Here is a 12026-nt window from a genome sequence, read left to right on the forward strand (position 1 = left end):
CAAACACCACCGACCCCAGCTCCCGGGGCAGCCGCCTGCGCGGGCGGGGAAGGCGCTGGGAGATGGCTCCACGTACCTGCGCGCACCTGCGCCATGGTGCTGGTCACAGGGTGAATCCCACCCCGTGCCCCCCCCCTCCCCCCCCCCCAACACCCTGCACCCAGTGCTCCGGTGACCCCCTGGGATGCTCAGCCCTGGTCCACCGGCGCAACCAGCCATTTCCAGCTGCCCCTGTGCAGGGGCTGTGCAGGGGCTGGGGGGCTGCACTAGGGGGGCTGCGCAGGGGCTGTACTCAGGTTGTTTAAGGGGGCTGCACTGGGGTTGCACTGGGACTATGGGGGGAACCACACTGGGGTTATGCAGCATGTGTATGGGGGAGCCACAGCAAGGCTGGGGTAGGGGGCCGACCTGGAGGTGTCTGGGGTTGCACTGGGGCTATGCAGGGGCTGCTTGGGGGGGCTGCCTGGGAGGGTCCGGGGCTGTGCTGGGGCCCTGTGGTGGCTGCATGGGATGGCTGTGCTGGAGCTGCACTGGGGATGGGGGGGCTGCACTGCAGGGTTGTGGGGACTGCATGGGGGGTTGCTCCAGGGGTGCCTGGTGGCTGCATGGAGGGGCTGCACCGAGGGTGTCCGGTGGCTGCATGGGGGGGCTGCACCGGAGGTGTGCGGTGGCTGCATGAGGGGGGGGCTGCACCTGGGGTGTCTGGTGGCTGCGTCGAGGGGCTGCACCGGGGGTGTCTGGTGGCTGCACGGAGGGGCTGCACCGGAGGTGTGCGGCGGCTGCATGACGGGGGGCTGCACCGGAGGTGTGCGGCGGCTGTGTGAGGGGGGGCTGCACCGGGGATGTCTGGTGGCTGGGGGGGGGGGGGCTGCACCAGGGGTGTCCGGTGGCCGCACGGGGGGCGTCTGCCCCGCCGCCCCACTGCCATCTCACGCAGGGTCCCTCCGTGGCGGGAAGGGGCTTCCCACCCGCGGCCCCCCGGGCTGGGCAGGGAGGAGCGTCCCGTCCCGTGCTGTGCCGCCCCATCCCGTGCCGTGCCGCGCCGTCCCGCCCCGCGCCGTCCCGCCCCCCCCGCCCTCCCGCCCGGCCCGGCCCGGCCCGCCGGGGCTGAGCAGCCGCGGGAGGCGCCGGCGCTCGGAGTCGCTGCGCTCGGCGTGGGGCGCGCTGTGTCTGGGGCTCCCGGCGGGGCAGCGCCTACCGGCACCGGTACCGGCTCGGCTCGGCCGAGGCCCCGCGGATCTATGCGGCTGTGAGCGGCGGGAGCAGAGCGGGATGGAGCGGCTCCTGGCGCCCGGCCTCCTGGTGCTCCTGCTGCCCGCCCTGACGCGAGGTGAGGGCCGCCGCGACGGGCCCCGCACCGGCCGCCCCGGCCCGGCAGGAAGTTTGCCGAGAGCGGGGCCGGGCGCGGCGGGGGGCCCGAGTCCGGCTGGGCACGGTGGGTGCCGGAGCGCGGCGCCGTCGGGGCGGGGGGGGTCCGTGGGAACCGGACTCGGTGCCTGGGGACGGGGCGCAGCTGCTCGGGGGGGACTGGAACTCGGCGCCGCCGCAGGGGGGGACACCGGGGCTGGAGCCGTGGTGCGGAGCGGGGCTCAGCACGGCGGAGGGGCAGGGACTCGCTGTCCCGGAGGTGGCGGGGGAGCGGCGCTCGGGGCCGGCGGGAACCGGAGCTCGGTACCGGGGGGTGCCGCGGGGAGCTGCGCTCGCTGCCGACGGGCGGACCGGAGCTGGGGACGGGGGGGGCGGGGGGCGCCGGAGCTCGGGACGGCGGGCGGGTGGGGGCCGTCGGAGCTGGGACCGGCGGGCGGGGAGCCGGAGCTCGGGGCAGGCTCGGCCCCGCGGAGGGGCGCGCAGGGCGGCCGCGCTCCTGCCTGTTGTTCCACGAGAGCTTTTAACCGTTTTGCAAATTTTTCTCGGTTTCCTGTTTCTTGAAAGTCACCAGGGTCCCCCCGGCTCTCCCCCCCAGCCCCCGCCGGCGCCGGCCCTGGGGCGGGCCCGGGCGCTTCGCCGCGCCGCGCTGCGCTCCCGTCGGGGGCGGCCGGTCGGGGCCGGGGCGAAGAGCCCTGAAAGTGGCCGGAGGTGCGGGGCGGAGCGGGGAGCAGCCCGCCCGCGGGGGGCCGGGGCCCTGCCATGCCCCCCCCAGCCCCGGCCCCGAGCGAGCAACCATCCTTACAGCAGGAGTGTCCTGGGAGGGTTTTGGGAAGGGAAGGCAGCAGGGTTGCCGTCGGCCCGCTCCGCACCGGGACCGCCCGGGCTAAGAGCCGTGCCTGGCGCCCAGCCCTCGCAGGCGAAGTTTGCAGAAAGTTGTGGCCGGCTGGAGCGGTCCCCAGCCCCCCCGCTCCATCCCCTGTGGGGTGTGCTGGGGGGGGGGGCGGGGCGCGGCCAGAGCCCCGAGGATGTCCCTGGGGTGCGGGGGGCTCGGCAGCCGCCTGGCAGAGAAGTTTGGTTCTGGTCGTGGTGGTGCCAAGTTGTTCGATGTGAAACCACTCTGGCTGCACACGCGTGGTGCGGAGCCGGTTACCGTGAAGAGCGAGTGGGGCAGAGAAGGGGGAAGAGTGAGCCGGGGTGGAAATCGGAAGCGATTCTGGTACTTTCAGCAAGTTGCTGTGGTAACTGTGCAGAATTTGGCTCTGAGGGCCAGACAATGAAAACTTTACTCATAGCAAGTTGTGACGGGCAACTCATTTCGTTACCGAGTTAATGGTAACTCATGGGCCCTCGGGCGGATGGTTTTTCCCAAATGGCATTTGTCACTCAAGGGCCTGATCTGGGGTTTCTCTCTGTCAGCCCTCCCACTGGAGGAGAAGGCAGAGCCTGCCCTCGAGCCCACCCTGAGTTTATTTTTAGGTGAGCCTTTCGGCACTGGGGCCATGCGGTCCCTGCCCGCCTCCATCACCCTGCGACTGGGGGCCACCGGGTGCCACAGCCCCCATCTCACCAGGCTGCGCAGGGGGTCTCGGTGAGCCTGTCCCCAGTCTGGGTGACTCTAGGGGATGCAGCCACTGCCACTGCCACCCAGAACCTTCACCATGGCTAACGCTCTCCTTCTGTTGCAGGTTTACGGTGCACACAGCTTGCCGAATCCTGCCTCAACGGGGGCAAGTGTGAAACTTTTCTCAACGGGACGGAGGTGTGCCAGTAAGTATGGAGGAGCCAGAGGATTTTCATCTCTCCTGACCAAAGTATTGACATGCATGTTGACTTTGCTTTGAAGGCTCTGGATTTAATAGGGCAAGATGCGTTCTCTTTCCTTGAGTGGCAAGAATAACCTGCTTGTGTAGGAGTCGCCGCGAGTTTGGCAGGATTGGGCTTTGTTCGTAGCTGGGTGGAAAAACATGGGCAAAGGGCCATGTTTTGCTGGTGTTAACCTATGCAGACTGCCCTGCTGATGGAGCAGGAGGTAGGGCCAGCCCGCGGCACTCGTTGGACCGTCAGGCAGGGAGGGAAGCTGTCTGTCTCTCTGTCTGTCTTCCAGCTACTCCCTCCTGGCCCCGAAGCGTTGCCTTTCACTCCCTTGCACCCTGGCAGTTCATGGTGTGGTGCCCCAGTATATCTCCAATAAACGTTCAAGAGAGGTTTCATGGTGTGGCTCTGGCCTCTGGAGCTGCCCCGTTGATGTCCGTGGGTCTGCGGGGCATCGCCCAGGGCGGGCAGGGGAGCAGGGCCACCTCCTCCCGCAGTCCTGCCAGCGCCGGTGCCAAGCTGCGGTCCAGCCCGGCGTTCCTGGCAGGACCTGGCACCCGGGCCGGAGCTTTCTCCAAGCCGATTGTGGGGAAACGGATGTGTAAAGCGTTGGGACTCTTTGAAGGACCAACCGACCCACCGCAGCGATGGCCGATTCACTCCAGGCTCCCAGGGAACAATAATCAAGAGAAATGAATAAGACTCCAGCTCCCTTTTAAAAACGATTCCATAAAAGAAATGTGAATGGGCAAGACTCTGTTTTCCGGCCAGATTTCCCCTCTGCCTGTTGAACGTGGCCTGAGCTGAGAGCGGGCGGGGAGACGTTCCCACCCACCCCAAATTTCCAAATAGGAAGTCCTCGGCGGAGGAACCTGAAGGCATTTCCAATCCCAACCTGTTGAATGGCAGTTTCCCTTGACAATGTGTGTTGCTTTTTTGCAAATCTGCCTGGGTGCCGTTACTCTGCCCAGTAGCCAGCCACCTCCCGCCCCCTTCTCCAAGCTGAGCCCCCCAACCCTTTGGTGCAAATAAATCAGCAAATCAATCAGGCACATGAGCAATTTAATGGACAAAGGCTGGGTCTCTTTGTGAGCCACTAATGAATGCACGCCACTTTTTTTTGCACAGAAGCCCTTACCAACGCTTGACGCTCTAAATCTTGTTTTCTTTCATTCAAAGAGCGACAGCTGGGATTCGGTCGAAATTCGGCAGCTATTGTTAAGGGAGGCAGATTAATGCTGTGTGACTAATCATGTATGGCTTCCCAGAATGCCCAACCCTCCACCCCCTCCCCAACCTTACACCCCTCCTTTTCCTTGTGGTCATTCTTCCCTTTTTTTCTTAAGTCTCTGCAACTCCTGATTTACTTTTCATGTGCAGATGGTGATGGAATCTAATTAGATCTGATGTGTGCGAGCTCTATATGGAGGAGAAGCCTCCAAAGTAGGCTTGGGATGGGCTTTTTTTAAGAGAAAAAGTTTAAAGAACTTGTTCTTTAAACTTGCTAGCTGTGAATAACCACCTCTCGCTTGGCTGCAGATGCTGGGATGGATTCACGAGTGTGTGCGAGTTATTTTTGCAGGAAACCAAAGTGTGTGTTCTCAGTGTGTTAAAGCGCTTGTCCCGTGCAGGGTATGCTCCGTGGGCGATCGGGGCAGATATCGGAGGTACTGCCAGACTGGAGGAGGTGCAGCTTTCTGAGGTATCTGAGAGCAGCTTGCAAAATCCTGGTTTTTTACTTGTTTGAATATCTCTTTACGAGGAGTTTTGCTTCCAAGCTTCTTAAACAAAGCAGAGCCAAGAACACAGATACCAGACGCAGAAAAGCTTGGCACTGCCCTTTGGCGCCTGCGTGAAATGCACCATTTTGGCTGCTGGCCACATCTCTGCTCGGCCTGGCACTTAACAAAGTTTGGCCATAAAGCCCCATTGTGCTGCCCCCACAAATCCAATTAGAAAGTGGAGTGAAATAAATAGCGTACGAGGGAGACGCTACTCCAGCGGACAAGCGTCCTGGCGTTTGTGGCAGGAGAGAGCTCGTTGGGTTACGTGAAGACGACTCTGATAACTCTGAAACCGAGTTATCGGCCCTGTTACGGAAAGGGAATCGCCGGTGCGAGGCGATGAGATTTCTCTGCCTTTATTATTTTACAGGGATAGTTTGTAAAACTCCAGATGTCTTATCTTGTTTGTCCCTTTGCCAGGCAGTTCGGGGCACGCAGGGCTTTAATTGAATGGAGAGGACTGAGCATTTGATCGGCTGGAGGGCTCGCGACAGAAGCGGCCTAATTAAGCCGCCTTTGGAGCTGCTTTCCATCTTGGCAGGGGTAGCCGGGTCTTTCAGTGCTGGAGGAGCAGCCGCAGAGTTTGGCGCATCTTGCCCGGACCCCAGCTGGAGGCGCAGGGTGTTTCTGTCCGACGCACAGCGCTCGGACCAGATCCGGAGCTTTAGACGGTCCTGCCTGCAGATGATGGCTGCTGCGGTGCTTGACGTGTGGTTTCGTGGTGCTGGATAGCTGTGGCTTTCCAGAAAAAGCACTTGCCTTTGACTAAGGCATTTTCCCAGACAAAATGAGAAGGTTTTCCAAAAAGATCGTTTTGACTTCTAGTGATAGCTCCTAATTAGACTGTTGGACAACCGTAGTTTTGACTGGCATCCCTGCAAAGGAGTAGGGCTGATTTTAGGTTGCTGTGCCATGTGATGTTTATTCCCAGGACCTCCCTTGCTCTGCTAGTTAAAAGCAGATGGCATGAAAGAAGGCTGCGTTTCAAACGCCACTCCACCAGCCTCGTGCCATTCAAGTCAGAGGAGCTGCGCCTGGGTTGTCATACCCTCGCCCAGAGAAGCAGAAGAGATGGCAGAGGAAAAGAATAAGTTAAATTAATCGCTAGGCTTGCGCTGAAAAGGGGGAAAAGTCGGTTTGCTAAAGTACTTCCTCTGTTTATGAATCAGCGTGGCGTTGTAGTTCAGCTGGGGCGATGGCTCCGGAGCCGGTGCCTGTTGCCACCACCAGCTTCTACGGGCAGTGGGCCAGAAACATTGGAAGAAACGTTCAGAGGGGGGACTGTAGTGGGAAGAGATGGTTATTTTAACTCCAGACTCTTCCAGGAGACAACCAGGAAGACGAGAGGAGTGATCTGAGCCCTGCAGCTCTCTGTGCCCTTCAAGTTATTCAACTGCTCAGTCATTGTTATCTCATTGTAAAGGGCGGAAGTTTCCTTCTGGTTTGGTTTTTCTCATGTGCTTTAACCCAACGTTATTTCCATGAAATAATAACAAAGAAAAAATGCAGTCTCCATGCTGGAGAGGAAGAGGGTGGAGTGTTGAACAATCAACCAGAGGAAGCTCTTAAAGCAGTAGACGAGCGGTGATTCAGCCATGTTGAGAACTCTTGATGGCTCTTTCGAGTCTGATCTCATTCTCGGAAAGAACAAGGTGGAAATGGGTAAAAGGGTAGATTAAAAATACAAAAGCGTCACCTGTTGCAGATTCCAGTTGAAGAGAAACTTAGCTGAGAAGCCCAGCTGGTGAGGTCACTGGGACAGCAGCGGGATTTTTTAGCTCTTTGCTAGAAGAATCTCTGTTTACATCTCTCCTCTCTGCCAGGTGTCTTGATGGTTATCAGTTGTCTCAGGTGGTCCCACGGACTCCTGCTTACTTGCCTTGGGATTTTATTGATTGGGCTGAGGGTTTTTGCTTGCTTTTTCTCATGGCTTGGATACTTGTGATGTCCAAAGGGTTGTACTACATTTGGACAGGGGCAAGTGTGGGTCATGTTCAAGAAGAAATATCTCAGTAGGTCCCTCAGCAGTACGTGTGGCACAGAGATGAGCAGGAGGGATGGCGTGGTGCGTGCCGAGATGAATTTGCTCAGAGGCTCCCCAGGATGCAGAGGGGATGGGGTATTCACAGCGGCCATCATCACCCGAGACCAGAGGGGCTATTCCTCACCAGGTATTTGCAGCTGTTAAATGTGTGGTCCTGCGGTGCGATGCGGTGCATGGGGCTCCGTGGGCAGCTTCTGGAGGTCACTGGCTTTGACCTGTGGGGTACCTTTTACTCCACCAAAATCTCTTCCATCTCAACAAACTGACTCGCTGTCTTCCTACCTGCTGGAAGCCACGATATGTCAGTTTGTTCCAGCTAATACTGCATACCCTGCTCTCACCTCCAAGGCTGTTCCAGTTTATTGTATGTAGCACGAGGGAGACACGTATAAGTCACTGCAAGACCAAGCTATTCACCAATTAAGGGCTTGGATAACATAATCAGGGGGCAGTTAGCAAGTTTTAAAATAACATTGTTTGGAAATTAACCTGCTCTTTCCAGGCCTGGAGGTGTAGTGACCCTCGTTTTGCTCATGTTGGTAGGCGTCCCAAACGGTAACGGCATGTGTACATGAGTGGAATGTGAAATTTATAGAGCATCAGTGTGTTTAACGAGGGGGTAGCCTCGGGGTGCACTTACTGAGAGCTGGTAAGCTCTGTATCTGAATGGAGACTGGTTAACGTGTCGCCAAACTCCAGGTGAAGGTTTTAGACCATGTATTGAGGCTGTGGAGTGGAAGAACTTCTGGGATACAACTTAAACCCTCCTGGGAAAGCAGACCAGCAGTGGGGTCTCGGTTGAGTCCAGCCTCCTTCCCAGGGGCCAAAAAGGTGTTCAGGGTCTTGTCTGCTCTGCTCAGGGCTGCAGGTGTGTGTGGTTTCATGTCCAGCCATCCCTGAGGACTGCCTGGCTCCTGCTGCCGCCTGGGATGGGGCAGCACCGCAGGGCACTTGGGCTGCTCACTCACTGCTCCCCGAGCTGGCCTTGGGCTGACCTCCCGCAGCTCTTTGCTTGGGGGCCCAAGGTTAAAAAGACCATCAGGCCAGAGGTGTGATGGTTTGGGGTGATTCCAGATGCTTTCCAAATAGTGTTTTCATCTCATTACGTGCCCTTGGCACGTGGCGCTGAGCCCCAGTGCCTGGAAGGATGTTGCTTCAGCCACCCAGCCCCGCAGCTGTGCCAAAATCCTGCCAGTCCCCGATGCTGCCTTGCTGCATGGTACCTTGGTGAGCCGGATTTGTTGCGGGGAGGACACATCCCAGCTTTCCCAGTCCATCTGTTCACAGAAGGGCTCCATCCTGTGGTGCTGGGCTCCTTCAGGTTGGCCTTGAGAGCTATCAGCAGCAGCAGGTTTGTGTTACCCCTGCTATCATGAGCACTGCTGGCCATGGGTGTTGTGCTGGGTGCTCACCAGCCCAGGGCTGCGCTCACGCTTTGGTCTGGGGTAAAACTGCAGCTACTCACATCAGCCAGAGATCTGGAATAAGCATAGAAACGTTACTCTGGTGCTGAGTGGGGTGCTGCGCTTTTGCTTCTTGGGTATCTGAATGTGGAGGCATCCAGGAGCAGGAGCGGTGACGTGTGAGGGGCAGGGTCCTGCTTTGGCACTGCTGGCATCGGCAGGGTCTGACCAGGGCTGTAGCGCCAGGGCTCGGGGGGCTGAGGAAGCACCCTCTGGACATATTAGCACAACTCTCTTTGCACGTGTGGTGTTGGAAAGTCTTTGCAGCACTCCGCTAGATCTTACTGACACCAGGCTATGGCAGCTCCCATCCACCTGCTTGGAGACCCCAGGACAGTTAGAGATGCCCACCTGGGGACACCCCAGTCTTTACTTTTGACACCTGGATCTTGCTGGTGGAGCAGCTCAGGGTGCTTCCCGATGGTGTGACGGTGCCCATTCAGGCTTGCACACCTTTGGCTGGACTCTGCCTTCCTCGGTGCGCAGCAGCACCAAGACCTGTTGCAGTGCCCCAGTTTACAGCTCTAGTGCATGTCCAGCAGGTCAAGTCTCCCCCGTCACCTCCCCGTGTTGGCAGGTGCCCCATGGGCAGGGGTCTGCAGTACGGGATGGTGTTGAGGTTTCCACATATGTCAAGTGAGGTCTGCTGAGTGCCTCAGTTCCCCTTCTGTCTGCTGCTGTATCTGAACATCAAAACCTGTCTTGGTGCGAGAGGGAGGACACAGCCTGCTGGGCGCATCCTGGCTCGCGGTGACAGAGGTGCCCGTTGGTAAATGCGGTGCTCAGTGCTTGGGGTGCAGGATCAGGACCACAACTAAAGCCCACGTGATGGATTGGGGAGGGGGGAAGACATTGAACTGGGCCATGTGGGGACCTCTGCCTCAGAACAGAATATAATATTTTTAGTTCACGGCCGCTGATGCCCATGTCTGTGTCTGCCAAGGGCTGTTGGGAGCACGATGCCGGTGAGATGCGAGCGGTGCGCGCTCTGGTTGTGCTTCCCTCGCACAGCAGTAATTAATGTCTGCTTTAAGCTTGCACCCGTCACGTCCTCCCCTTCCCCCATGGCAGTCTGGAGTTAATATTGGAAAAGTCAGTTAAACAGTTAATGTTTAGGCCCTGGTTGTTAGGCTCTTGCACATTTCCAGCAAAGGGAGCGAAGTTGCATTTTAATGGGAAACTTTCACGCTCAGTCAAGTTGCAAAAATTTATTTGCGCAGTAGTCATTTTCTTTTAACAACTTTTCACCCTAATTCCCTTCCCCAAAATCTGAATTTAATGGTATTTATATGGGAAATGGATTTATTAAGTTTTAATGACGCTATAACGTTGCCCTTATTTATATAGAAGGGACACCCTGCAGGCAAGCAGCCTTGTGGTGGTGGGCTGGGTGCCGGGGGGAGCACCGCCGGGCTGGGAGCCTGTTGCTTTGGGCTCCATCTGAAGTTGGTGTAGCTGAGAGTGGTGGTGCCAGGCTGTGCAGGTTCAGTCCCAGGGCTGTGCAGGATCAGTCCCAGGCCACTGCAAGGGCTGATGCTGTAGGGCTGAGCTTCCTGTCCTGCTGCTGATTCCTCCTCATCCTCCTTTATGGCTCCTTGGAGCGATGTGACACTACCTGTGTCCACCACAACTGTCCCCAAGAGGAGCAATGAAAGGAGCCTTTGGCCCTGGGGGTCTTCACTTTGCCAGCTGCTCTGTCCCGTGTCCCCTGGCTGAGAGAGCTGGCGCTGGTGGGGTGATGGGGACCCCAAGTACCATGTGCTCCCTGCTGACATCGCTGCCTGGGGGGTGAGTGTGAGTGTGCCGTGGTTTATTTTAAGATGGAAATTACCCGCTGTCTATGAGCAGCCATGGAGGAGAGCATGTTCCCAGTGCTCCTGCCCCACCAGCGCATCCTTGGGGGGGGGGATCAGAAGAAGACCCTCCCGAAGGCTCTCACGGCCAGGTAACCCATCGAGTAGCTCCTCTTGGAGCAGTTGGAGGAATGTGGCTGTCGAGGGCAGGATGTGCAGTGCCACCAGCACCCACAGCCCATCGGCGGCCGGAGCCCCGTGCGCCGGCTTCGGGGTGGGCTGGGAGAGTGACCCCGCTGGGGAGCAGCCTGGGACAAGGCGGGGGGGGGGGGGCTCTCCCCAGCCCCCAGCCCCTATTAAAATGTTAGACACAGACCCTCCAAGTCAAAAGGCAGGGCGACAGACGGCCCTTTCACAGGGCCTGCTGCTCCCCACAAAAGGGGGGTTTCCAGGGGAGGGGGGCAGGAATGCGGGCTGCGGCCGGAGGGCAGAGCCGCCACCATTGTCCCCGCTCCCTCAGCGAGGGCGTCATGTTGACACAGGGATTTCTGCCGGCAAAAGGTGTCGGAGGCAGAACCTTCCCTCCCTCTCTTGCCGTTTCCTTGGATAAACTCAGCAGCAACAGAAATCCCGGGATGCAGATCCCAGGAGCAGATAGATACCCGTCTGCTTGGAGGTGCTTTACGTCCCTCAGGCCATAGTATCCAAGGAGGCGAGGTTTTTGTTGCTAATAACTGTTTTGGGGAGCTTTGCTTGCGAAGAGAAACCAGCAGCTTCATGGCTGTGGCTGGGGGGAACTGGATCCATCACTGGCCATCTGTGCCCTCCCATCCTTTCACCAAAAAAGCCTCGGAGCAAATTGCTCTGGCTTTAGGGTTTGTGCTGCAGGGGCACCCATGTGCTCTGCACCCCCCCCCCCCCCTCCTGTTTATAAATATCGGAGCTAAATATAGCTTGTTTAAACTCTTGGTGGCTGTTCAGATCCTAATCTCAGGTTTTATGTTCAGGATTAGAAGAGGGGATGGTGGGGTCACGCGTGTCCCGGGTGGGAGTTTTCCATATTTGGCTCTCAGGCAGCACGGTGTGTAGCCAAAACTTCGTTTAAGGGGATAACGAAAAAAAAATAAGAATTCATCGCTTAGGGAGGTGGTGACACCGGCACTGTGTGCATGTCAGAGCAAGGCAGCGTGGATTTGCCCTGCACAGGCAGCGGGTGTGGGCAGCACTGTGTCCAGAGCGGGTGGAAATGGGCACGTACCCTGAAAGGGACGGGGAAGGGAGGGTGGCCTCAGGAGGAGGAAATTCCGCATCTCCCCCCAGTTCCAACTTTTCTTTCAGCTGGCTTAAAGGATAGAATGTTTTTAAAGGGAAAATGTTTACATCTGAAAAATCAAAGCAGGGAGCAGTTGCAGTGGGTGCTCTCAAACGCCACAGCTGCTGGGCAGCACTGCGGAGGGAGAGGAGAGCTGGGTAACAGCGGTTGGGCACCCTGGTCACCCGTGTGGGCACTTCTTGAGGACCTGCCTCAGGATGCTCGCCCCTGCCCGGCAAGGGGACAGTGGGATCACTCGCCGGCTTCAGCCCGTGTTCCCTAGGGAAGCACATCCTTCATGGTGGCCCCATAAATGGGCTTCTCCAAGAGAAGGTTGAGCAGGGACCGGGATGAGCAGAGAGGGCAGAGCTCGGCTCAGGGCAGCCCGCTCCCACGAACAATAGGGCTGTGCAGATTCATGCCGGCAGAGGATATAAAAAACATCAACTG

At 58.2% G+C, this 12026-nt stretch overlaps 1 protein-coding gene across 4 annotated transcripts in view; it reads left to right on the forward strand.

Moving 5' to 3' along the window:
- Positions 1-1097: 1097 nt before the first annotated feature.
- NOTCH1 (notch receptor 1) overlaps positions 1098-12026 on the forward strand; it is a 44613-nt gene continuing 33684 nt past the window's right edge. For 2 of the 4 annotated variants that reach the window (XM_056352192.1, XM_056352194.1), the window contains exons 1-2: positions 1098-1435; positions 3054-3135. In XM_056352192.1, coding sequence (XP_056208167.1) covers positions 1273-1435; positions 3054-3135 — 245 coding nt within the window. In that variant the 5' untranslated portion in view covers positions 1098-1272. The remainder of the gene's footprint in view (positions 1436-3053; positions 3136-12026) is intronic. The other 2 variants (XM_056352193.1, XM_056352195.1) reach the window with 1 other exon arrangement.

This window comes from Falco biarmicus, chromosome 9, assembly GCF_023638135.1.
Source record: "Falco biarmicus isolate bFalBia1 chromosome 9, bFalBia1.pri, whole genome shotgun sequence".
Taxonomy (NCBI): domain Eukaryota; kingdom Metazoa; phylum Chordata; class Aves; order Falconiformes; family Falconidae; genus Falco; species Falco biarmicus.